The 27,310-nt window shown below is 40.6% G+C and overlaps 3 protein-coding genes across 6 annotated transcripts; all 3 read right to left on the minus strand.

Moving 5' to 3' along the window:
• Positions 1-97: 97 nt before the first annotated feature.
• On the minus strand, positions 98-13,015 carry osbp2a (oxysterol binding protein 2a). Of its 2 annotated transcripts, none has more exons than XM_018671279.2 (15): positions 12,932-13,015; positions 11,710-11,895; positions 10,549-10,754; positions 6,670-6,920; positions 6,388-6,556; positions 5,428-5,548; positions 5,256-5,322; positions 4,999-5,136; positions 4,622-4,867; positions 4,407-4,527; positions 4,114-4,217; positions 3,718-3,813; positions 3,152-3,336; positions 2,792-3,012; positions 98-2,515 (listed from the first exon to the last, which is right to left on the minus strand). In XM_018671279.2, the coding sequence occupies exons 2-15, from the start codon at positions 11,868-11,870 to the stop codon at positions 2,373-2,375; spliced, it is 2,229 nt and encodes a 742-aa protein (XP_018526795.1). In that variant the 5' UTR covers positions 11,871-11,895; positions 12,932-13,015; the 3' UTR covers positions 98-2,372. The 2 variants fall into 2 exon arrangements, with proteins under 2 accessions (XP_018526795.1, XP_018526796.1); XM_018671280.2 differs by having other exon boundaries at positions 11,710-12,195; positions 12,932-12,980.
• Positions 13,016-13,387: 372 nt separating this feature from the next.
• atp6v0a2a (ATPase H+ transporting V0 subunit a2a) lies at positions 13,388-24,409 on the minus strand. Of its 3 annotated transcripts, none has more exons than XM_018671318.2 (21): positions 24,270-24,401; positions 22,354-22,546; positions 21,733-21,811; positions 21,445-21,542; positions 20,162-20,299; positions 19,648-19,724; positions 19,435-19,561; positions 19,026-19,108; positions 18,836-18,929; positions 18,520-18,732; positions 18,108-18,258; positions 17,865-18,004; positions 17,620-17,777; positions 17,426-17,516; positions 17,217-17,335; positions 15,707-15,917; positions 15,496-15,615; positions 15,275-15,388; positions 14,915-15,032; positions 14,634-14,805; positions 13,388-14,441 (listed from the first exon to the last, which is right to left on the minus strand). In XM_018671318.2, the coding sequence occupies exons 2-21, from the start codon at positions 22,462-22,464 to the stop codon at positions 14,339-14,341; spliced, it is 2,517 nt and encodes an 838-aa protein (XP_018526834.1). In that variant the 5' UTR covers positions 22,465-22,546; positions 24,270-24,401; the 3' UTR covers positions 13,388-14,338. The 3 variants fall into 3 exon arrangements, with proteins under 3 accessions (XP_018526834.1, XP_018526833.1, XP_050928852.1); XM_018671317.2 differs by having other exon boundaries at positions 19,648-19,745; XM_051072895.1 differs by lacking the exon at positions 22,354-22,546 and having other exon boundaries at positions 19,648-19,745; positions 24,270-24,409.
• Positions 23,805-27,237, minus strand: nfkbil1 (nuclear factor of kappa light polypeptide gene enhancer in B-cells inhibitor-like 1). The gene is made up of 4 exons (XM_018671320.2): positions 26,862-27,237; positions 26,666-26,778; positions 25,223-25,334; positions 23,805-25,142 (listed from the first exon to the last, which is right to left on the minus strand). Exons 1-4 carry the CDS (start codon positions 27,133-27,135, stop codon positions 24,553-24,555), a joined length of 1,089 nt encoding a protein of 362 aa, XP_018526836.1. The 5' UTR covers positions 27,136-27,237; the 3' UTR covers positions 23,805-24,552.
• Positions 27,238-27,310: the final 73 nt, after the last annotated feature.

Here is a 27,310-nt window from a genome sequence, read left to right on the forward strand (position 1 = left end):
CATCTTGACAGAAACTGATTCTCTGGACCTCTTCCCAATCATCTGTCCCTTGTGATTTGAAACATATGAACAACACAGATTTGACAGTAAACGATAGCACTGTGACAGCTTTATGTTTTTATTTCAGCTCAAAAATGCAAAATTTCTGAGGCCATTGGGCACAAAAGGTGAGTTCACATCATGTTTCAGCAAAAGACTACAAACAATTAGCTAGGTGAAGAGGCTCCTCACTACAGAAGGGCTTAAGCACTCTAAAACCATGCATAGCTATTATGTTGCCATGGAAACCTTTCAGTTTATGTAGCATGTATCATTAGCTGCAGGTAAACATAACACTGTGCTTTATTTGAACAACACCTTATTTGTATCATTAATTTTATATACTGTATCTTAGAAACTTATAGTCATAATTTCAATTCCCCAACATCGCATTAACTGGTATACAATCTTGACTCCATTTAAGATTATGTTTACACAAATAGAGATTAAGTAGTGACCAGAATATGAATGTTCAAGTAATATGAAACAATATTTTCTTACAGTGATTATAAATGATGTGATTCTATTTCTATCATATTCTTGCTATATACAGGCCAAAACCAACCAGGCAGTTGTACATGTGCAGCATGCCCTATTATAATACACAGGAAGCTGAAAACTATAAATAAACAACTTATTATTGTTTAGAGAGAAGGTATATTTACTACTAATGTACATCAGTGCTTATTTGCACACTAAAACCTTAGCAAGAGAATTGCCAGGCCTTTCCTTAATTGTTTTCTGGCTCGGGTCTGATGTGTATGAATAAGATTCTTTGCATAACTACAATTAAGCTAACTGGATACTGTTACTAAAACATGATTTTTGTGCTGCATGAAATACCTTTCTGACCTGGGAGTATTTCCTTCTTAAATGACTGTTGACTTGTTTTATTGCTGACGATGCTTGAATAAAGCAATACGATTTTAAAGATAGAAACCATTCATAGAGCTATAGCCAATTCTAACTTAGGAAGGGGTAAGTTTGTTGCTACTTACCAAGATGATAGACCCTGATAATCTGAGTAAAATTAAATAAAATGCACCCTTAAGTATACATTTAAGTGCCCTCAAAAGACAAAAAAGCCTGCCAGATTGCTATAATCTGTACAGAATCTCAGAGCTGGGAGGGAGTAGTTACTAGGGACTTACTACTTCTTAACATAATTAAGGCTAAAATTACCATCAAGCACCAATATAATCCCTTGCTGAAGAAAGTCCCCCAGGCTTAGCAGATTTCTACTTCAGTGGAACCCCTGTGGTTGAGTCTTGAGATAGTTGAAGTGGTAGGTTTACTGTTGCACTTCTGTGAAGTTTAGAGACTCAAAAGAGACAATAAAAAAAAGAGATAGATAGATAGATAGATAGATAGATAGATAGATAGATAGATAGAGATAGAGATAGAGATAGAGATAGAGAGAGAGAGAGAGAGGCAGAAATATCCTGACTTTTTGTCCCTAACATGCCTCAAGCTCCAAACATTTTGGATCCTACATTTCCCACAATGCATGCAACTGAACAGTGTCTTTACTTTGAATCTCCTGTGTGCAGAAGTTACCTATAAAACAGCCTTGTGTTTTCAGGCATTTGTCCATCCAAAGAGAAAGACATCTACTTTGGTTTTCATGGCTGAGTAGCTGCTCTTTAGAGGCCTGTCAGAGTGGGCAATAACTGTAAATCGTTGAAGATTCAGTTTGTGCAATTTTAAGAAATAGAATAGTAAAAATCCTCAAGAATCAGGAGGATCAGTAAATGAAGTTCTGCTGTGAAAAAGCCTTTTAGCACAGAAGAATGTTTTATCCTGCTATGGTCCTTTTAAAGCCTGTTGTCTCTGTCAGAGCCCAGCATGAGGAACATGTTGTTCCAGCTTTGAGAAGAATAAGACATTCAGTGCTTTGTACCAAAACATTTGCGGCACTCCTTGCCCTCAAGTTATCCTGACGAAAGAGGTGTGTTTTGGCGCAGGAATCATTTCTCTGTAAAGCATGTGTCAATCTCTCAGCCCCACACACACATACACACACAACAAGTCTATGTTTTCTGATAAATTAGATCTCTGCTGAAGCATACATACAAACTGAGGCCATGCATTCTGAAAACACAAGCTATACTGTAATAGAACAGAAGTGAGTAGATCAGTAACTGGATGCAGAAGTTTGTTTTTGTTTTTTGTGCTTGAATTTCTGGAAGTGAGGCCTACTTTCAAAAGTAGCTCACTGACACACACACACACACACACAGTCAAACAAACAACTGTCCATAACTCAGAGTATCCTTACATCAAGAGGAACCACTCAGCCGGTCCGATGCTGTGCTGTAAGGGGATTTTTTGTCTCAGAAGATCTCGGGGCACTGGCTCCAGTCCTGTCTGTCTTTAGCCTCCCAGTAGCCCCCCCTGTAGAGGTAAGTGCTTTCTCCCGTTGAATCATCTGTCCTCTTCTCAAACCACAGCGGCTGGTAGCCCTCGATATCTTGCCCTAATGACACAGAATCACGTTTTTTAAGGCATGAGTTCAATATGCAGAATTTTACAGAATATTGCAATGTCTTACTTTCTCCATACTCTATAAATATTCAATGTAAGGGTTCAAGAATACATGAAGAGAATGGTGCATGGAGATCAGCAGCCTCCAACCACAATGTAAAATGATCGACCCATCATCAGTCTTGCTGTTAACATGAATTCTGTGTAAGAGGTAAAAGGCAAAATCTCTATCATCTTTCTTATTCTCAGTTGATTTCCTAGTTCTCACCCTCTTCCAAGGCCTGATTGGCTTGTGCATCCCTTCTTTTCCTCTCCAGCCTCTGTCGCTCCTCCAGTCGCTGCTTCTGGCTGTTTGCTTCATCCCACAGACCTGCTTCCATTAGCCGCTGGTCTGGCCGCAGGCGACTGTCAGTGGGCGCAACACCCTCCTCTGGCTCATTCAGAGTCAAAGCCAGGGAGGAGAAGAAGTGCATGTTCTCTGCGTTATCTCTGGAGAGCGAAAAGATAAAGGAGACAACACATTAAGACAAAAGGTTGGGTAGAGGGGAGCGAGAAACAGGAGAGGAGAGATCATGGGGGGGGGTTAAAATGCCATTTTTACTCATCAAGATGTTGTAGATAAACATACGGGAGAGGATATTTCTTCCACAAGAGTTTGGGCTGAAGAGTCTGATAAACTGTCTTTTGTTTTCCCTCAGAGCCTCCACATCCTTGGCTGCTGTCCACTATTTTGGCACTCTCCATCTTGTCGTCCCAGGTTCCTGACAGGATGTAATGGGCTGTGCCCTCTCTGTCCTCGACTACTCCTGTCACCTAGAGACATCAGAGAAGATGACACACAGGAAGAGATCAGTTACATGCAAGTTCTGACCTCTAGGTGCTGATATACTCACAACTGGATGCTGCTGCTGCAGATTTTGCATATTAGAGTGTATCAAACGGAACAAAGTTTAAGGGGTAAAATATATTTTTAGGCTCCTGCTCCTCATTAACTGATGAGTCAGTACTTCCTAAGTAGATATTAATGCTTGATCTGCTAAAACAGTGCTGTAGATTCTTGACTCAGACTTGTGTAGCTGTAGATTTTTGCCTTCTGGCAAGTGTAACACTATGAGTGGTGTAAAATTTGAATGAGGACAGGCCAACAAAGATGCCAGCTGTCTGTTACTGAATTAATAGGTACAGCAGACATACTTTACGTGGGACTTCTCTGGAGAAGTAGCTGTAGGGGGAGAATTTGAGACGGCAGGTGTCCTTGGTAGTGTTGTTTACGATGTCAATGTCACCAGACTGCCAACAGCAACAGACAGGAAAACAGCAAGAAGAACAGATGTGACTTAAAAGTGCATAATGACACAAATAATTTTCTTCTTTAATACAATCTAAACCCACACACACACCTGCTCACTGATACAGTCATTTCTTTTCTGTTACCTAATTCCCTTGGAGTGAACTTTTTAGAATGTCTCTGTTTTTATGTTATTATTTTCACTGTTTTTACTGGTCTAAAATAAGCACAAACTCACACACACAGTCGGAAACTTTTTGTTTTGGACAGTTAAAGTAGGGAAGCTCTTGAGAGGAACGCACCTGATCAATCCAAAGTTTTCCCACAATAATGTTGTGCACTGTTGACGTCACTTTGCTCCACACATAGTGGTTCCCGCTTGAATGGAACTGCAGGTGAATGTTTCCTACAGTGAAGAGAAGAACACACAAACATTTCACAACATTACAGTTTTATAATTACTTGAAACGTTCCAACACATGTACTATATGTATTTACGGATCATATCTGTCTTGTAGTGGTATACTGATTATTATACTGTATACTTATTGTCAGCATGAATTACATCAAGGCAAAGAGTGTTTGAAGTTCTTACCCAATGGCATGACAGAAATATATTTCCCACGAAACTTGCTATCGATAGTAATATGCTGCCAAAGGCTCCATCCTCGCTGTGATGTCACATGGTGGGCAGCAGCTGGTGGGTGATGACTGACCTGAGAGTGAATGATATTGGCTCATGTTAGCAGACATATGTAAGGATCTGTGAAAGTAAATACGGTTAATACAATGTGTACGCTGTTGTCTCACCTGCTCAGAGATGGAGCGATAACCGTACTCGTCCAGTCGGTCCAGCTCGTAGGTCTCCCCCAGCAGAGGGTTGAAGGGCTTGGCTGTACGATGGACGGTGGTGGAGTACGAGGAGACAGAAAAGGCAGCCACCAGGCACATCTGCTCCAGAGACGAGTCACAGCGAGCTGCCCGGTCCAAGAGCTCGCTGTACTCCAGATCCTCAGTAAGACGCTGCAGCATCGACAACGGCTCATTGAAGTTCACCTGCAAAGCACACAGACAGACACAAAAAGCTTTCTGGTCAGTGGTCCAGATAATTCCACATGTGGAATACCCAGTTACTCAAATCCACATGGAATAAAAACTACAAAGCAATTAGTAAGTTTTGAATTTACAGGCATGGGTATCTTGGAGAGATCTTTGCCAATACAGTTCTTCATGATGCTCCACAGATTGAGGGAGTAATTTGGTTTGTCAGGAATACGGCTGCGCCTTGTTCTTCGTAGCTGCATGTGGTTTGTGCCTGAGGTATCCTGAAAGAAAAAGACACGAGAAAACACACTTTAGTTTATGTAAAAACTGTAACACACAGAGAAAAAGATGACAAGAAGTGCCAGTGAAATTAAATAAAGTCAGTATACCAGTGACCTACATTCTCATTGTGAGTCCAGTCATTGGGCACCCCTCCGCTCATCATACTCTGATTACTCCCTGAGCGCCTGAGAGAAAACAACATACTTTAAATACAGTTCAAAGTAATAGTTATGTGGATTGATGTGGAACACAGCTCTGAGATTATATTATTTATAGACATGATGTCTCACTTGTGTTGTATGTCGCCACTTGCAGTCACAGTTATGAATGCAGGGGAGTCCTCCATGGCATCGAAGAACTCTGCATCATCATTCTCATCACTCGCATCCCCTTCCTGAGACCGCTCCACACCTACCGCAACAAACACAGGACAAGGGGGCATCATCTATAAATATACAGTGTATATAGTACATCATACATAATGTAGTGCTATTATATACAAGGGGTGGCCAAGTAAGAGAGCACAGTACTGTACAATGATATATAATGGTTAAAAAAGCTTACGGTCTGATAGAATAAGCCTGCAGTAAAGACTATGGAGACTTGATTCTACTTGATTATCATTCTTTAAATGTTTGGAAGTGACGCAACCGCAGATCAAGCAGCAAACATTTGGCCTATTTATAGCTCTGTACTGTTTGTGCTGTAAGTAGCTTTATGTTGCCATGAAAACGTATTTATAAAGATAAGTGTTGCCACTTGCAACTTAATTCACAGATCATTGTATTAGTCTTTGTAACTGTGATTTACATTAGTTGTTGCCTTTAGTATGAGAATATAGGCCAAACTGAAAAAACTGTGCTGAAAAAGAGGAAAAGAAGTCACAAGAAGATCCTCACCAACACTGATTTGAGGACATTTTCTATAAGACATTTGCTTCACACACAAACTATGGCCTCAAAGTTTATGTTAAATTAGCATGAGACAATCTCAACAAAGAACAAATATTAAACTAAAGTTTGGAAGGGTTATTTTATTGTTAGGTGTTTCTTTTACTTTGTCTTCCCATGTAGATAAATGCACTAAAAACTGAGATGTGATGAGACTGACTGAGCTGCATCTATGTGACAAAAATGCATCACTATCTCTGGCCAGAAGAGGGCCATATCCTTATTCTGTGAGACCACACTTCACACCACATAGAGGAGGATGTGTAAGGTGTCTAGGAGACAGGGTGTGATGCGTCTCACCGGTATATGAGGTGGGATTCTCCCTCCAGGCTCTCTCTAAGCTGTTGTGCTGTTTGGCTAACTGTTCGATGGTCTCCTCCAGATGGTGACGCTGCTCTCTCTCATGCTGCAGGGCCTTTTGCCACCTCCGGCTGTGAGATTCTGCTACGTCCAGAAAGTCGCGACAAGCCTGAAGTGTAAATACACAACGCACATTGAAACGATGCAGGCAGAGGCCCTTGTGTTGAATTCCCTCATTAAAATACACGGGAGGGGGTGAGGGTTTGCACTGTTTGAACTCACATTGATCATAGCATTGGAGGTGATGCGAAACAGTGTAGCTCGCTCATTAACAGCTTTCACTTTGTCTGTGCTGTCAGCAGATCCACGCAGCTCCTCGAGTTCACTGAGGGAACGCTGGAGAGCGGCGCCGTGCTTTCCTATCAGCTCATTACAGGTGCTCAGGTCATCTAGCTTGCTGGCCAGAGTCTTGAGCACCCCTTGGGTTAGGGCACGGTCCTCCTGAGGTACAGGGCCTTCATCTCCTGAGTCATCTTCACACACACAGACAAAAAGAAACAACAAATTTTACCATAGATATATAATCATTAGAGGTTATTATGATGTCTAAATAATTTGGATGTTTACGGTGGTGAAATTATATACTGTAGTGAGCAGTAAATAGGAAATTAGTGTCTCATCAGACAGGCTGAGAAAGATATTTTAAATACTCTAAATTTGGATTGAGATAAGTTGAGACTGTTAGTGGAGAACGGATGGAGAAAGATAATAACACTTCACACCCTGATCGCTCACACCCCTTCCTCTACAAGATCGGAAAGCTGTGAATGAACACCGTTGCCCTGGAAACGTAGTCCTGTGCAATCAGGAGGCTAGGCTATTTTTAGAGAAAGAGGGAGAAAAAAAGATGACGCACTACCCTTTTCCTCCTCTCTTTCTCCCTCTCTACCCCTTGTTAGCATGAGCTGAGCCATCAGTCTCAGCGATTTTAGGAGGAGAGCAGGGAGACTGGACGCCATAATGTAAGAACCATGACATGATCTAGAGATCTTGAACCCTAAAGGTCTTAACATTTCCCTTACATTTCCTACTATTAGCTACAAATTTAGACACTATTAGACAAAGTTAGACAAAACATTTTATTAGACAAAACATCTGCACATTTGATTGCAAGATTACAGTTAAATCACTATAAGTGAAATATTAAAATCAAAAATGCCTTTTTTCCGCCATGACATCAAATGGAAACTTCAGCTATTTTGTGTATAAATTCACATATACATCATCTTCTTGTAATTCAGCCATACAGCTTTGGCACTTAACCTGGGGATTTTGACTCGACATTTAAATAAATTCTGAGACTTAAAATAGTTTGTGTCTGCACAATGTATGTTTCTAATAATAGATCTACCAAAGAGTCTAGCCTGGAGAGGGTAATAGAGCAAATTGTGCTCTATTAAAGCCACAAAGTTAAAAGGAGACATCAGTTTATGAAGAACCTAGTTTTAGGTCACCTAAATAACATCTGGTTTCATACTTTACACAATTATAAATGTCAACACAAATATTTTAGCGTTAAAATGCAAATAACTGCCTCCATCATATATAATGGTCCGTTTCTAGGTCAAAATATTTCTTCTCTGCGAAAAGAAACAGATTGTGTTTTTATTCTGCAAAGTCCTGAGCATGTTGACTGAATCTAGGCCAGTGTATGCATTGCATGTGGGTACCAAAGCAGGGAGACAACCTACTACACTCTATTAGAGGGGGAAAGAAATAAAAACAATCAGGGCAAACTGGATTAACAAAGTCTCAGGAAGAGAAGATTATAAATGAGAGGGTGAAAAATCCTTCTGGCATCTGTGATGGTTTCATGACCCATATACGGTGGAAAGAAACAGGATCTCACTTGACTCAGTGCCAATGGTGGTGATGCTGTTGAGACACTAGATTATGTATTTGACATGTGGGGCCATTTGACACCCAACATGTTTTATGGAAGTGCACTTCTCCCTTCACCCAATACACATCCATGGAGTATTAATGCACATGTAGAGGAGAGGCACACTGGTCTGGTCTGTGTACTAATGGCTTATTTTTCACACAGGACACTGGAGCGTCTGAGACAAATTGGTGACTCATTGTTGAATCATGAAAACACACCCACAGGTGATAGAGGGAGCACCAATATGGACACAGTGTGGGAAGAGAGAAGTGGAGTTGAAAATCAGGGGATGTACTGTGAGCTTCTGCAATACAGATGAAGCAATCAAGCGGACTGTAATATGCTGAAGGCTTGCTGTAGTGCAACCTGAGCTACACTGTTTCCTCCTTGTAAACATTTAATTAGATTCACTCTCACACACACATGCCGAACGTTAGACTCCATATTTAATGCTTGTTAGAGAGGTCTGTCATCACATGCCTTTAACATAGCATTACTGTAGAAAATGGAAAATGGAAAGCCTATACTTATTACATGATAGGTGCCTGATGATCTCTGCAACATCTACTTAATTACTGTTGTTCTAATCCACTTTTAGCCAATTAATTTGCCCTGCTATTATTGCCACTAAGCCCATAACCAAAGGTTCATGCAATAATAATCTGTAATCACTAAAAAACACAGTGAAAGCATTGTTAACACAATTTCTGAACCATGGGAAACCTCAGAAACGGAGTAAGTCTGTATAAAATCTTTTAAATGAACTAAACTCTTACAACACTGTTTAGTATTTGGCTATAATCACTACCAGTTCATTACAGTCCATTGGTAGATACGGAAAAAACACCTCACATATCAGTCATGGTCTCCATATGCTAATATAGCCAGAGCAACAGAAAACACTGATTTGCATCTTGCAGGTGCAAACCTTTTACTCATCAATAAAGGCACATGCCTCTCATAGAGGATTTAAATAGGTCGCAAACAAACAAGAGAAATATGGCACTATTGACTAAGACTGACCTCCTGTCCCATGACAAATCTGATGAGCATATTTACACAGACGTTGCACAGAATACATTATTTGGTTACTGCAAAACTTAGAGAACTCCAAAAACATACACACATTACCCAGAATTACAAACACACACATACATACAAGCAAGCATGAAGGCACATAGACAGCTTTTAATGTATCTTATTTTGTTGTTAGTAAATCAACAATAAACATGTTACTTACAAGGTGACACTCTTTGAAAAGGCTGCACTCATGTCTCCCTATTGTCCATAGAGTGTATGGTGAAAAATATTTTCAATGAAAAATCCTCACACCCTCCTGCTCTCTCTCTTTTGCACCCCTCCTGCTACCAGAACAGGAGGAGGAGTCTAAAGGAAGGTCATTTCATTCAGCTATCACTGTCGTCATACTGAAGGAGACAGGGAGGGAGAAAGGAGACAGAGTGGGAGGGAAGAGGCAGCTGCATGTGTGTTTGTGCACATTTGTGCAAAAGAGAGGGAGAGGGAGAGAGGACAGACTACGCATCCCTGCTCCTGGTCCTTTAAATTGAATGGCCACAAAGAGGCTAGAAAGCAGCATACAGAAATGTCGCCCAGACCCACGGAATACAAGACATATTATATTATATTATATTATATTATATTATATTATATTATATTATATTATATTATATTATATTATGATTAGATTAGATTAGATTAGATTAGATTAGAGTAAAAACTGAACATTGTAAGAGTGATAGCTGAAGGAATAAGTCTTTTAATATGACATGATTAAATGCACCTTTTGCATTAAATATCACTCATGCCCTGACTGCCCATTTCTATCTAAACATCTTGAACAACACTGCCCTCTTGTGGCCTGTTGTTTACATAACAGTAAAGGCTACACAAAAAATGCATTTAGGTAAGTGGGTCTTGGTTGCAGGAGCCTGCATTCAGGTTGCAGCTAAAATTAGTTTGTCCACCTCACACTTTCTCAGGTGAACCATGTTGTTCCCTTTTTGTAGATATTCTGCAACATTATTTCTTGAACACATTCAAATCTATTACCCCAAAAGAATTACACTTAAAGGTATTTGTGCTTGTAAAGGCTGCCAATTTTAAGAAAAATCAGCATAAAGTTATACACATAAACATAAACATATCATACTGTCTGAAACATATGGGTCACAGTGAATATAAACTGTCCATCTCACCTGAGTGATGCATCAGGAGAGTGGCATTGGCCTTGGCTTGCTGCAGAGCTGACACCCAGCGCTGACACTCTCCCTCAGAGGTGGCCTTCAGGTGGTAGCTTCGGCCTCCGCTGGTTAACACCAAGTGGCAGGTGTCACCCACCTCAATGTGTGCTGTTGCCAAGGGAATGGTGCCTCGGCAAGTGTGTGCCATCTCTGCCTGAGTCCTGAGGGAAAAAACAGCACTGTATGATGGCAGAACAAAAAGATGAACACTCCAGCCTCTATAATCAGGTCCATATTTCTGTGCTCCATTTAAGAAATGGGACATCTCTGTTTCTGAACGATTTCAGAGTAGTTTACTGTTAAAATAGTGCACCAATAAGTCTGTCAAACAATCAAGTTTCAATGATGACACCTTTTCTCTAGAGACAAACTTTGGAAAATTGTAGCCTACATTTTTCTAGAGGCTTTTGACAGTATGCACAACAGCTTAACGCTTTGTCCATTCATCTTACTTTACCATTTATGTGACATGTAACATACAAAACATAGAGAAGATACCCTTTTTTCACACTGCATGACAGTGATTATTAATCTTTTTGTCGGATAACTGCTATATTTAAATGTATAGTCATATACAAAACAAATGTGGCATAATGTGACAGAAGTTTACATTTTTACCTCTTTTTTATAATTTTATTTTTCATTTTATATCATAAAGTTAACCTCTTTATATCTTTATCTTTATCTACTGTTATTTAACTTGTAAAAATGCATAGCTAGCTTTAAGTAAAATTCAACCAGTTAGCTACCAATACATATGTCCTCTTCATAACTTATTGTATTCTTGAATTAAATCATTCCGAAATATGACAAAAATACTAAATAAATGAATTCATTAATTATAATTCATCATTTTTCATCTTGTCGCTATGACTCAGGTGATTTTTGTTGTTTCTGAACCGGCATCTTTCAGGGCACTCCCGCCCCTCTTCGGCCGGATGACAGACCACAAAAAAAGTTTAATTTAACGTTTAAAAAGCAAAAATACTTTTTCAACTGACCACCTCTATCAACATCCCTTTAACAAATTTAAACACATATTTTTCACGTTGAACCAAGCTGTTAACGGGGTCAGGTGGAGCAGCATCGGTCGATGTAACCGTCAGTTACCGTTACCTGTAGTAGGACAGCAGGCCGTTACTAAGGACGAACCACCGCCGCTGGTAGCCCTTCAGGTAGTTGGTCCATTTAAAGAGCCAGCCTTTGTAGGTGTCCAAACACGGCAGGTGGAGCCCCGGGAGAGTCGGGGAGGGTAAACTCTTCACCAGCTCGTTCATTTGCTGCCTTCGGCCGTTAACGTTACTGCAGCGGGATGGACGGAGAGTCGGTTCAGTTTGCGTGGAGTTGCTGCCCGGTTGTCAACAGCTGTGCTGATTTAGCTAGCTGAGCCAGCTGCACCGCACTGTACCCTCCGCTAAAGCTTCTGTTAGCTTGCAGCTGTTTCCTGAAGCTATGCCAGTTAGTGCCCCTCTTTATCCTGGGGTAGTTATTAAAAAATATCTAATGCTTGTTCTCCAGCTAGGACAAGACAACAAACCCCATTATTACATGAAACTGTTCGGCGGTTGAGCCTGCACGTTGACTGCGTGTAATAATACAAGCCTGTGGATGTGGAAGAGGGGAGATCATGATGACGTCCTTATCACAGGATTGTAGCATATGGGTGCAGGTCTGTGTCTGTCTGTGTATGTGTGTGTGTGTGTGGGGGGGGGCATATGGCATTTACTGCGATTTTCTGCATCATTACAGCAGTCTGTTGGAGGAGAAATACTTCCTCAAAAAATATGGATTACATTCATTTCAGTAATGGGGCATTATGTGGTGGAATGTAACTAAGTACATTTACTCAAGTACTGTGCTTTGTTACAAATTGTAGGCCTACTTGGACCTGAGTATTTTCTTATCATACCATTTCCTGCTTTTGCTCCACTACACTTATTTGACAGATATATATCTATTTTCTTAATTAAGATTTCACATTTAAATCATACATGATGCATTGATAGACATTCAGTTGGCAGTTTATTAGGAACACCCAGCTAAAGCTTACGGTGCTTCTGTTATTTAGCCTGCCCTCACTGATGTAAATGGGGTGGACAAAATAATACAGTTCAACAGCACCACAAACTGCTGTTGAATGAGCACCTCTCTAAAACACTTTCAACACAAACTGAATATTATAACCTTCAAGAGGGCAGGCTTTATTGGAGAATTGTTGTATTAAACTGACTTATTCTAAGGTAGGTGTACTTAATAACTGTCAACGGATTGTACATTAAACTACCCAAAGGTACACAGTATATATGTAATTAGCTGTGAAAGGCCAAACATTACTTACATTACTTGAAGGAATCGAAAACATCCTCCATCACAGGCCGTAAGGTTTCCAAATCTAATGAAAAACAGCACAAAACAGGGGTTTAGAATTTGAAATTACACTAATTTAAATAATAATAATAATATATTTATTTATAATTACGAGACTGAGAAAAATGTGATATTTAAGACAAATCTTTCTTACTAAAGTCAGAAGTTTTGGAATGAAATCAGAATCAAACTCTTAGTGGCTTTAATCGTACAATATGTTGCATCTTTACTATAACAGTTCCACATGTAATTTAGTGTGTGTGCTTGCTGTTAAAATAATTCTTGGTATCACTATAATATAGTAATTAATACCATTCTGTTAATGAAATTATCAGTAGGTTATTATACCAAACAGTTACACATACAGCACACAATCATGTCTTTCTCTTTGTTTCCATAAAATAAATGAATGACAGAGCTAATAAAGTGGCATTGTTCATGAATGCTTTATTTGCTTGCATGTCTCAAAACCTTCAACACATCAGAATGGTAAAATATTAGACTCTTGTACAGACAATAATTTAAATAAATACCATGATTAATTATCATTAACAAATGCAATAAGCAATATCATCAAAGAAAGACCTAAGGCTTCTTGACGTTGTCTGGAGTACTTGATATTTTTCTATCAGTTACAGGGGAGGTTACGTTTAAATAAATGCATTAATAAGTAACGAAGCAAACAGCTAACAGTTGATTATTTTCATTTGGCATCATCACAGTCATTAGTGAAAATGTACAATCATTTCTGCAAAGTGCTTTGTGACAATATGCCTCACGAAAAGGGTTGTAATGGTTTTTTTTTTTTTTTTTTTAGATTTAGATGCCCACAGCTTTTCTTCCATCATCACATGGAGAAGCAGTTTTAAAAAACCCAAAGGCATCCCCATATCATCATCAGAAATAAATCTCTATGGCACTACATCAGGATGCTTGATATGGTCGTCAGGAGATTGTTGTTGTAACATACTGAAAACTCTACATTGCACTGTATAACTGTTCATTTTAAATACCATGTTGCAAATAATACAAAACCAGTTTACACAGCACAATGCAAATTAAATATTTAAATTCACCCAAACGGTGCGACCAGTAGTGTTGAGCGATATATCTCACCTACAAAATTAAATAACAGAACAACAGTTTTGAACCTCCGTTTATTCAGAGGTTTGCTGGGTACAGTAGTAAGGCAGTCAGCACAGCCGATAACATTTTAAAAATCGTCATGGTGAAAAACGTTGCTACAAGAGTGAGTTTCAATCCACTGTCTCAAAGGTTTGTTATCACAGTGTGAATTGTTCCAACTTCCAGCATCCTTCCCATTTATAAAGTCTGCTTCTGACTCGCATCCAGCACTTCAGAGTCCTTTTTTTTTTTTTTAAAGCAAGCCATCTTGCTCAAAAACAGATGGTAGAAGGGAGAAGTCAAAGGGCACAAACTTCACACCGGTCCCGTGGTAGAATTTGTTCTGAAACTCCACCCTGAAATCAAGGGTAGAAGCAAGCAAGTTGTATGTTCATGAAGGCAGGATAAATGATGAGGAAGGTGAACTGAATAAGGCAGAGTGGGTGACATTGAAACAAAAAAAACATATATCACTACCTTCTAAAATATATTTATATTATATTGCTGGAGTGAAAAATAATCAGTCAGTTGGTGCTGCTGAGACTCACCAGTGGAGGCGCAGAGCGTGGAGGAAGGCTGACAGGCCTTCCATGACTAGTAGGATGGACACGGTGAGCATGGCGAAGAGGCCGAACACGGGGACCAAAAACACTACCCCGACTCTTGTGGTGATCCTCAGACCCAGGCGCATCACCATGGCCCACAACACCTCTGACAGCTCTGAAACCGGATTGAAACACCAAGCCCCGTGAGGACACATATAAAAGGTCAGCAGAGACAAAGAGGTGCTGAGAGATCGCAGTGGACTACTTTTTGTGATTGCGCTTACGGGCATGAGCCAAGCTGAGCGCCCAGAGACGCAGGTAGGACGCGGTGTTGGAAATGCAGCCCAGACAGTACTCTATGGTGTGAATGGCCTGGTGCAGGAGCACATCTGCAAAGTCAAACTGTAAAACAATATAAATAATAAATTAATCACCTTAATCAATAGTGTTTGTTTGGTGATTAGAATTTAAATTAGATTTACAATTGATTATTGTTTCTTATACCACTTGAGGCTGTATACACCTCAAAATGTCACATATATCACATTCAAACACAGGCTGTCATGTGAAGATATTGAAAGTTGTCTACTGCAGCTTGAAACGCAACATTTGACATTCAGGGACAGGATAACGGTGGCTCTGACCTCTTTAGGGAGAGTTTCTCTGCTGGTCATTTCATCAAGTCCCTCCTCTTCATCGTCTTCATACGATGGTGCTGAATTATCATCCTCACTTACACGCCTCACCCTCTCATAACCCTGAAGGGTGACAACAGTGTTTCATAAGTACTGACAAATGAGCCAAAAACTGCTTAGGAAGGAAACAGACTCAGGGATGATGATGCTACATTTTTGACTTGACTTACTCTGCGTCTGCGCAGGCCTTTGCCTCCACGATACAGCCAGTACAGGTAAAAAGGTTTTCCTAACAGCAGCACAGGAACTGACAGTAAAGCTATCACAACTAAGAAAATCTGCAGCCCAGTCTGTGGAATCAAGATGACAAGCACAAACAAATGCATAAACAAGGATCAAAACACACTCAGATGAACAGATATAACTGATAAATGAACACACCTGTCCTGGGTAGAGAGGAGTGATATCCTTCCCCTGCATAACGAACATGTTGATGAAGTGGATGAGGATGCTGGGAGCCCGGTTGGAGTCTTGTGCACCGAACGCCAACCACTTGTAGAAAATCATGAAGACCAGGTAGCCAAAGAGACAGAGCAGGAAGAGCAGCTCAGGAAGAAACAGCAGATAGACATTAAATTTCTGTCGGAAGTGCCTGAAGGAAGAGAACAAAGTGGGGGAATAAAGAGAGTGAGAAGATGGTAAATGTATTTACTGGACCCATAAAAATATCAAAACAATGTGGAAAATGCAGTAAGTAACAATAAATGAATACAAGTGTTTTATATGATACTGACACAGACAGGTGGGCTCAGGACATAATGCATCAATGCAAATATTGTGCTGTACAACATTAGTGCATTAGTGATCATTAGTGCATTATTGTTATTCTACCTTATTCTACCTTTCATTAGTCACATTAAGATTAGCTGACGAGACAGCTATGATGTAAAACTGGTATTGCTTTATATCTAAATATATATCTTTATATCTGCCTAATACATATACAAGTACCCATTCTTTGATTTGCAGAGAATTCCTAAAAAACTCCCATTAAACCTAAGAAAATGTTTATTTACTTGGTGGAAGCTGCACTCCATTTTTACTGAACTGTATGTTTGCCTGTAATTTACAGCAACACAAAGAGAAATGGTTAATTTGGTAAAATAATTTTATGCTACTGATTAATTCTGTGGACAAACTGAACAATCGAACACCTTGAGATACTATTTCTCCATGCTGCACTTCCTTGCAAGGCATGTTCATCTCTCATTACTTAACCCCAGCTTATTCGTGGATCTCAACCTCCAGCCCACTGGATCCTACCAAAACTGTAAAACTTTACGAAATCATCATGAACACAGCTTCCTAAAACAGCTGGGCACTGTATTTTTTTTTAAATCAAATGTTACCCATGTTACCCATACTGTTTTTGCAAGAGGCTATTTTCAGCTGTGGATTTGGTGCACTCGGGTACTGGGTATTTCTGGCAGCAGGATGCTGCATATGGGACTGACTCAAAATAAACTACAGTGCCCATGATCATGGTAATGGAGGAACATCCTGTCATCCAGTGCAGCCGTAAACATCAGTGGCTTGCTGATGTGTTTTTAATAGTTTTTGAACAGTGGAGCTCTATGGCACAGAGGAATGAGCTATATCAGGCTTTGGCTACAAACTATACTTAGTAAGATCCATTTATTTCTGTTTTTTTCATGGAATTTGTTGACAATATGAGGACTATAGAATATCACCCAACTTATCCTTTAACTTTGGCTAGCACACCATAATATATACCATTGCTGTCAAATGCATGCAATTTCATTATATACAGTATCTATCCATTAAGTGCTTCTAAATTCAATTTTATGCACGTCCAGTGTGATTCATGAGTGCAACACAAACAGAAGTGTTGAAAGGTCACTGATATGGACTTATATCTGAGGTCACTCACAAGTGATTGAAGACACTCAGCACCACTCCAAAGCTCATGTGGATGACCCCAATAACCACTGACATCTTCATCTTGTAGGAGTTGAGGAAGGACAGTCGGTTCACCGCCATGTTCCATATCTGATGCAATATTAAAAAGCATCTCAGTGAAAACGATACGAGAATGAGTCACTTGTGTTCTGACTGCAATGTCTGAGTGCATTTACTCACAGGATCGATGCCAAACGGGTACGGTCCACTGAAAACACCGCTGATGTTAGGGTCTAACGTGAGCAGAGGGTTTGTTTGGAGCGTTTTGTTTCTGTAAAAAAATAGATGTATAAAATAGAAAAACCACATGCACTGAGATACAGCACACAAAAATCATGTTTATGACAGTGTGTGTATTTGTATTGACAACTCACGTCCACTGCTGATTCGTGAACATAGCCTTCACACTCCAGCCAGAGCCAAATATGTTGAGGGACTTGGAGAAACAGTCATTGTAAATCAGCCCGGTGTAGACAGAGAAAAGCCCCATCATTAGGATGATGTAACGTCCATTGAAAAACGTCGCCCATATCTGGGAGCAACACACACACGGGTTTCAGCTAAAAGTAATTTACAATAATGAGTCTGCATTATGGATGAGAGGAGGACTCATTCCTACCTCATTACTGGAGCGTTTCTTCTTCTGCTTTTTTTCCGTCAACACCATCCACAAAGCGAAGAGACTCATTACCATCCCGTGACCGAGGTCACCAAACATCACAGCAAACAGAAAGGGGAAAGTGATGATGGTGTAGGGAGCTGCCAGTAAGAGAAACGTACTCAGTGTACTTACTCTGAACTTGTCTGAACCAAACAAAGAGATACTTCACTGTTCTGTACAAGACATAGTGTGAGGTCTTACCTGGGCTTACCTCGCGATAGTCCCCCACCCCATAAGCCTCCACAATGCTCTGAAAGCCAGATGTGAACTTGTTGGTTCTCAACAAGGTAGGAGGCGTGTCAGTGCTTGGGATGCGGTTGACGAAGGATGGCACAGTGGCATCACCTTTTCTCTGATAATGATTAAAAAAAACATATGTAAAAATGTAAGAAAGTAAAGGATTATTCTAGAGATTACCACTACTGTTACTGAGTCCAGTTATCATTTTGGTTTGACTTTAAGAAGTCATTAACTTCATGTGAAAAAAATCGATTTGCATGACCAAGTGGATTAAAATGATTCCCGCCAATAAATAAGCACAATGAACAATGATAAACAACTGTGGTGACAAATTAATCACCATTTTAGCCAAAATGATTCATTGTTCACTCACCGAGCCCTCTTCTAGCGCCCCCCGCAGGTTTGCCAGGTCACTGACAGGACACCACACCTCAGCAATCAGACACTTGTTGGTGACGTCGAAGCTGCAGAGGTTGAGGATGTGATAGATAGCCTTCATCTTTTTCACCTGCACGACCCAGGTGTAGGCCGACTCTGAGGCCTTCTGCAGAACCTGTCTCAAGTAGTCCTCTGTGCGGTGCAGCACCTGGAGGAAACACCAGTTATAAACTCAGCATGAGGATACGTGTACATGTTAACAAGCTCCTGTTTGGATCAAAAGCCTTAATCCTAATGAATGTCAGTCCTACGTTGTTAAGGTCTTGGATGCGCGTCCTTAAACTGTCCAACACATCTGCCCGCTCCTCGTCATTCTCAGGGTGCGGATAAAGATGGCAGTGGTAACTGAGGACAACAAAGACAGATGTGCATGGTAATAAAGGAGGAGGATAAATCGGGTATTGACAGGTAAGTCAAGTTGGGTGACGATGGCACTCTTACCAGTCACAGATCTTTTGAACTTTCTGTCCAATCTGGTCTCCCCAGAAAGAGATGAGAAACACAACACTTTTGCTTATTTCACCCTGAAACAAAAGACCAGAAAAGTTATTACTACAGCCTTTAAAAAAAGTCATACAGTGATGAAAATTACTTTTTTTTTCCTGATACATAAGTCAAATGTTTATCCTTTATTTAATTACTAGAGTGCCATTTTGATACATTGTTATATTAGCTAAATCCTGGTCATGATAACTTACTTTTAGCCATTGAAAACTTGGTCTCAATATATTTTTCCGTGATATTGAATATATAAACAATGACCAAAGTAAGTAGTTCCTGTCTGATTTTAAGGCAGAGGTAATGTGACTCTATCTCTTATCTCCATTATTAAGTATGTAATTCAGCTCACAGTGTCGAGATCAGCCAGGTTCTCATCCACTTCTGCGTAGCTGAGGATGGTGTAACCCTTACAGACTCGCCACAACATGCGCTCAAAGGCCTCCACCTTCACCCGCTGGATAAGACCTGAAACAAACCTGCAGCCAGGAGAGATCCGATTAGGTTTAGGGTTCATTTCCTCATGATAATAGCACCATACACATTATGTCATCCTGCAGCTCACCCCAGCTTGGCTCCAAGTCTTTGCATGCCGGTGCATCCTGTCACGGAGTCTGTCTCCATAGTGGGGAATTCTTCATACTGGGGACCAAGAGCCTCATGCTAATTATAAAAAGGAACATGTTTCATTCATGACAGCTTACAGTAACAGCTCCTTACATGGTTCAACGCAAAGCCAAAGAGATGTTGACACACAATGTGATGTTTATTCTCACAGATCCCTCTCATCATTGTTGCTCTTCGGTGTATCCCTTTTTAACGCGGCAGCCTGGATGAGTCAGGTGCTGCTTGTAACGGCTGCAGTGTGACCGTGTCATTAATTAAAGCGAGCACTAGTTCCACCTTTGTCACCCAGGGAAACAGGACACGTCAGCGACAAGAAAACACGATGTTGCTGGCGAGGTGAGGGGAAGCATCTTGACTGAGATGCAAACAGAGTGGGACTGGGGGAAAAAAGCAGTACACGACAGACGGTTGACGTGTGTGATAAATGAGCAGCTGGACAGAAATGCACTCACTCTGGAGCGGCTGTGTATGAAGGTCCGTGTGATCTTCAGCATGTGCGTGTACTCTGTGAGCTCCAGGAGGTTCCTCCGCAGCTTCTCCTTGTTCCTTGCCACTTCACTGAGCTCCATCTCCAGCCTCTGGAGTTGTTCCTGGACATCACATCAAACACCAGCTTAGGAATTCAGCAGTAGTTAATTTAGGCCACCCAAGAATCGGCAATACATGTGAATGACAGCAGAATGTGGCCACAGTTTCACTACTGTAAACCTTAACTATTATAGTTATACAGCAGCCACTGTGGCTACAAGTTACAATTAAAGGATAATGTAAAATGCTGAACAACTTTTTAGTATTCTAAGCTGTTGTAACATTAGCAAAAGTGGAAAATAGTAAAATGACTCAGCAATGTCTGCTACACAGCAATAGTTACCAACTTTGTTAACGATTAGCTAAGATTAGCCACCCTGATCAACTGGTCATACCAGACCAGGTAAGGCTGTAACTGCAAAACACTTATACTATATACAATATACTGATTTTATATATATAAAAAATATGGAGTGTCACTAGGGAAAGTATACAATCAGCGCATATGTGCATTTACATCACGCTCATGTATGTGTGTGTGGGTAGATGCATCCTAAACTCAGGTTTTGTAGCAGTTCATCAAAACATGAAAGTTAAAGTCTGACATCAGAAGTGCAGCAGATCAACTGTATTGTCTCTTTCATCTTCCATTACTGATGATTATACAGAGAAGCTAAATCCAGCAGAGTGGTAAACGTAGCAGAGTCAGGCAGCCAAAAACTAAACAGAGCTCTCAGCTGCTGAGGTGACTCAGTCAGGACAGAAATCACAAACATATGACCTCCTAATCCCACTGTTCTGCCAATGGAACAGTCAGTACAAACCCATGCTGTGCAGTCAAAACTTGTTCAAACCTACAGAACTTTAAATTCAAGTGGAGATCCCAAATTTTCCAAAGTTACCAGAGATGCCAGGATGAATTTGGGGAAAATGTGCATAAAATGACTCATAAGACATCTAGAATATTTCCATATGGTACAGCCATGAAACCATCTTGGAGTCTTGGACTGGAAGTTAACAGTAGTTAAATACATGTGCACTGTGGCAGACAATTAAAAACTTACTGCATGTATTATTAGCGTATGACTGGCCAGGTTCCAGATAAATGTTGATACTATAAACTGAGATACTAGTGGGTATGTAAATACACCCAATTAAAAGAAAAGTGAGAACTTTGATAGTAAAATTAGATTAAAATTTAACTCACCATGATCTCCAGGACTTGTCTAGGGGGAGGAGCGAGTGGACTCTCATCCTCCTCTGGAACGGCTATATTAGCCTTTTGGATCTCCCTCAGAAGGTAACCTGTCAACAGAGAAATGCTCATAGTTTGTCTCATGGTGATTACCACTGAAATGTCAGAGCTAGCTGTGAAATCTCTTATCTCTGAGGGACCATTTAACACAAAACACATTCAGCCGTGAGTTGCAAGTTGCTACCCTGATGATTAATCGTATGCTCCACATGAACCGCCCCAGGTGCTCTGCTCTCTTACCCAGAATCCTCTCCATCTCCTCGCATCTCTTGATTTCGCTGACGAAGCGCCGCTGGAATGAGCTGACACTTGGGTTGAGCTGAAATCAGAGGAGCATTCACAGGTCAGGTGGCTGCATCAGTCAATACATGCACAATAATAAGACTCATTATGGCATCGGTAAATAGTGAGACTGGTTATTACATTGTTTACTGTTGTTTAAATATTGTTAAAACTATATTCATCTACATCCTCCTCCCAAGCCAAGTGCAATGTACAGTATTTTGACTTTAAACCTTTATATATTATTGGTTTATACTGTTTAAAGTTCTTTAAAAAAATTATGTGAAATGCAAAGTCAGATAGGTATATAAATTATTTAACTCAGTATTTACATTTTTAAAAACTGGAGCGCAGGACATTTAGACCTTTTACCACTCATAGGGGGAAGCCCCGACCTCAACCCCCACCCAACCACCTCCCCTTCAAACATATATGCACATTCAGAAGGAAAATGAGAGGTTGGGGCTTTATTCTGTCTTTGTTAGAAAAATAATAATTAAGCACAAAGACGCTGAAACCGGTGGTAGAGTTTGTACATTTGCAGAAATGAATGTGTGCATCATCAGACTCTCTACTTACATCTCGAAACTCGACCAGCCCCAGCTCTCCGAGCTCACTAATGCAGTCATATTCAGAGCCGGACTGCAGGAACAATTGCGCCAAGCACATCTCCTCACTCCGAAACACCATCTTTATCTGCCAGACAGTCAGATCTCCTCCGCTGCCTTGTAATCTGCCTGTAGCCTGCTGAACCTAGACGACGAGCCGTTCACTACAAACGAAAATAGGACATCACAAAATTCAACGAGTCGGTGCGTTCCCGTAAACCTCTTAACCAATTAACCTCCCCTCACCGAGGATTAATTATTGTCCATTAATAATGACGATTTTCAGAAAGGGAAAATATCCTCATTCTGAGTCTGTGTTGGCGCACCGATTTCTCTCTGCTCCTTGAAGACGCCTGATGTCTATTCATGAATAAACAAAACGAAAACAAAGACAGAAACCTCCCTAATGCACCTTTTGCATCGAGCGATCGCAGCGAAAGGCGTCATCCTGACGGCTCTTTACCTTGAACACCTGTCATTACAGCGCAAAAACACGGTGACGACGCAACGCCGGCCAGACAAGAAACGAGCAACAGGCAGACTAAAGGACAAATCATCAACCCGCCATGTAGACAAAAGGAGGCTAAAAGCAACCTCGCACGTTAAAAAAAACCCCTCACAGTCAGAAATAGGCTACGGCCTTTATTCGCGCTACGTCGCCCGGCAATTGACACAGATTGCGTCTCCGGGTTGCCAGATATTGTCGCATCCTCTGAAATAATAGCTTTTTCTCGCTTTAGAAGAGGAATGGTGACACACTGGACACCAGGAGTTTGATTTGACGATAAAACAGATAGATATGAGCGAACATATGAACATCTGTCCATAAATATAGTGTGACGGATTTTTCACTGTGTTGCCACTTAAGTAGGAGCTATTGACACCCGGCTATCAACATCAGTTATTTGCTGCACTTGTTGTACTTCACAAACAATGAATTCTAGTTTCCAAAATTACATTTTTTATTCCTGTTATATTAATTTCTTCAACTCAGAGCAAATCTAACCTAAATCATCAGCTTGTATAATTTTGACAACAAATTTACCATTTAATATCATTACTCTTATATTGTTACTATAACCTGAACTTTATGAAATAATAATAATAATAATAATAATAATAATAATAATAAAATGATATTTATAAGCACCTTTCTGGACACTCAAGGACACTGTACAATAAGCAATAAAACAACAATGGATAAAATTAACATAATATAAAAGAAATATGCACGTTATTCACACTTTGATCTATATTTGAACTGAAGATGGCCACAGTATAATTTTGAGTTGAAAACAACTCGGTTCAGTCCATTGTCTCGTTCTAACTTATGCTCGGCAAAAGGGGGATAAATACCAAACCTGGCAACCAGCGCATCTTCTTATTCTGTTCCATCACTGAAAGCAGACCGACCATCTGCTCTTCTTTTGTGTGCGAATTCCTTTATTAAAGTTGTTTGTGGCGATATGTTAATTTTAGCTGTTCTACAACAAATTCTCGCCGGTGGTTAATTATTACCGTGTGTTTACATAAACCTGTGGACCAAATGAACGAGCGTCTTTTTTGATGAGACGGACTATAAGAGTAAAAACACTGCGGGGCCACATGACTAAACACAAATATTACTCGGGGTAAAAGAAATCTGAATGATGTTAATTATTATTTTAAAAATCAGTGATTATACAAAAGCCTGTTTATGATCAGTGTTCAATCAGTGATCAAAGTCACTTAGCTGTTTTAATTCTCACATTTCAGAACCATGTCAATCAGATCAGACTGCGGACAGCTGTAGATATCTGCATTACAGCACATTTACTTTACATTGTTTTGACAGATGCTTTTCCCCAAAGTGAGCCACACTTTCCCCCGACACACACTCACACTTACAGAACTGGGAGAACTTTGGAGTTTGGTGTCTTGCTCAAGAATACTTTGACATGTGGACAGGAGGAGCTGGAGATCAAATCACAAACCCTAAGTCCACTGGCTTATCCTGCTAGAGCTACAAAAAAGATTGATAAATTAATACAAATATGACAAGTGGAAACTACACGCAATTCATGGTACATTTGTGCATAAATGTCACAAAATTTAAGAGAGAAATTAGAGTTTTTGCATACACACATTTCCAGAAAAGAAGATAAAATTAAGTTTAAATTATATTGTGATTTTAAGCCCTCAGACTCTGAGCCAGTCTGTTGAGCTCCTGTGACAGAGCTGTGACTGTATCCAGGATCCTCTGCTTGTCCTTCTCCTCCAACCGGGTTTCGCATCTCTGAGCAAATTTGTCGGGATGCCACAGAGCTTGCTGCTTCCGGAGCATTTTACGAAACGCTGGTACGTCCTTTCGGTCCACACCGTGCAGCATCACGTCCACCATCTCCTGCACGGTCCCCCTTGGAGCTGGCCAGGGAATGTCACTGTAGCTCAGCTTTGTGTTGTCAGCTGAAGAGCCGCCACTGAAAGTGGCTGCGCACCTCTCATCATACCTGCGCTTCTTGCCCTGCCGAGTCTCTTCCTCTTTACGTGCTGCTCGAGCCAGATACTCTTCGTGCTCCCTCTGCAGCTTTTCATACAGCTCTTTATGGCTTTTCTCTTCCTGCTCTCTCTCTTGTTTACTCTTTTTCTTTTTCCACCCAGAAGATGCTGCTGCAAGTCTCTGGGCTTCCGCATGCTTTTTATCGAAATATTCTTTTCTAATACGATCAGCCCAGTCCCCAAAGTCTTCCTCATCGTCATCAACAGGAAGAAAATCATCATCTGTGAAACAAGAAGTACAGTTAACATCAAGTGGAGAGTCTAAATAAAATTAATCTTCAAAGAATGAGACTGAAATTTACCATCGTACACTCCAAACGTTTCATAGAATTCATCTTCGCATTCACCAAACAGCTTCTCCAGCCACTCCTTCTCAGGGTCTGTTTCAGAGGGACGACTCATGTTCTGTGCAGTCTGTGAAGCATAACAGAAAATTATGTGTAAATATGATCTAACAACAACAGCGACGATTGAAGTTGTGGCTATCTCCCCATTCATTTGGATGAGAGCTTGGTCATGTTAGCCAGAAATTACTGTGTGAGGGCACTGCTAAGGTGGCTGCTGAGACGATTAAAGTTAGGGTTAGATTAAGGTAAGGGTTAGGCAAGTATTGGTTATGGTTACAATACAAGTCTGCAGGAAATAAATTCAAGTCTATGTAATGTCCCCAAAGGTGACCAAGATCAATGTATGTGTGCTTCTTCAGGTCTGGTCTCAAATGCTGTTTTGTCGAAGTTACAGGTTTGATCAGGTATACAACCATGAAACAGGAGACCCATCACATTCTGTGATGACACAGTTAATTCTCCATCCATGGGAAATAAGCTGATATAGATGATTTATCAGCCTATTTCTTTCCATAAAAACATGGGCAGTTTAATAATAATCCCCTAAATGTGTCCAATAAAGAACTGTGACCAAGGTATGTCCTGAGCGGGACATCTGGCAATTTAAATTTAAACTTATCAGAACAGAACACTTTGACAAAAATCACATTAAACATACAATATCACTGGCATTTCTGTTCTGCAGCGTCTTGCTACTGAGTGGTCCAAAACAAGCTCTAATGTGACTATTTGTGATAATCAAATAATGAGCAGATAATATCACTGGCTGAGCGAGGGCGCCAGAGGAAGGGAGGCTGGAAGTAAGAAAAGGTTTAATGGCCCCTCTGTTTCATTTTAAGTCAGATCACTGTTATCCAGTGTCAATCATTCAATCCACTTTAAGAGATGAGGCAAAAGTAGAGAACATCTTGCAATGAGATGACACCAGCCATGATATCTGTCAATAGTGCAGTAATGGCTACTGAGTACTAATGGGTTAGAACATCAACATGTTGACAGGTGTCATGGCTGGTGTGATGCCATCATAAGACTGTAAAGACAAACAGCGACTACAACAAGGCCAAGGTGGTTTAGAAGACCACCTTGTTTTAGATGATCAGCAGTTTAAAACCAAATATGTTCAGTTTACTATCACAAGTGACAACGGAAAGCTGCAAATACACACATTCAAATCACAAAACTGAAATGCAAGGTTGGTTGGTGATGATGTGCTGCTTTTCTCTGTTTTAAAACACTGTAAATTGAAAACCTGTAAGTTTTTGACAGTTGGTCAGACAAAAGAAAAGCTATTGGATGAGTGGTGATGAGGCATTTTTCTCAGTTTTCTACATTTTATGGACGTATTGATTGGGAATACCAGCCCTATATATTTTGCAACAGCTTCAAACCGCTGTTTACCTCTTTACGTTTCATCCAGTTCAGCAGGTCCTGAGGTGTGACTCCAGCATTGTTAGGAGCAGTCATGGCCTCTGGACAGCTCTTCTTGAGGGGCACAACCAGGTCATCATACGCTGAGAGACAATCAAAAAATCAAAAATTAAAAATAAATGCCGGTTAATAATTCAACACCAGCTTATTTCCCGGTCCTCCTCACCTGTTTTCCCGTGTTTAAGAGCCCTGTTGGCCGCTGTGTGTAGCGCTGTGTCTCCTTTATGGTCCCTCTGGAGAACGTCGGTTCCGTGCTTCAACAGCAGCCGCAGGACGGCGTCGTCTCCGAGGCAGCAGGCCAGGTGTAGCGGGCTCCTCTGCCTCTTGCCCTGGGAGAAGTTCACATCCAGGTCCCGGTGCTTCCTTAGGTACGACTTCAGCTTAAGCAAACTGCCCTCTTCCACGTACTTCCACACCCGCTTCTGTTTGTTAGACACCATGCTAAGTACTGTTATATTAATAAAACGGCTATGTTAGCTTTAAAGGGCCTTCGCGGAAGCTAATCTGGTCCGTCTTCTTAATAACCCCGAAGTTAGCAACGGCTCGGACAACAAAGATCCGGGGACAGAATGGTTCCGGTGCTGTCACTAGGTGTCAGTATTGACCTGTCTTCAA

This window comes from Lates calcarifer, linkage group LG9, assembly GCF_001640805.2.
Source record: "Lates calcarifer isolate ASB-BC8 linkage group LG9, TLL_Latcal_v3, whole genome shotgun sequence".
In the NCBI taxonomy this organism is placed as follows: Eukaryota; Metazoa; Chordata; class Actinopteri; family Centropomidae; genus Lates; species Lates calcarifer.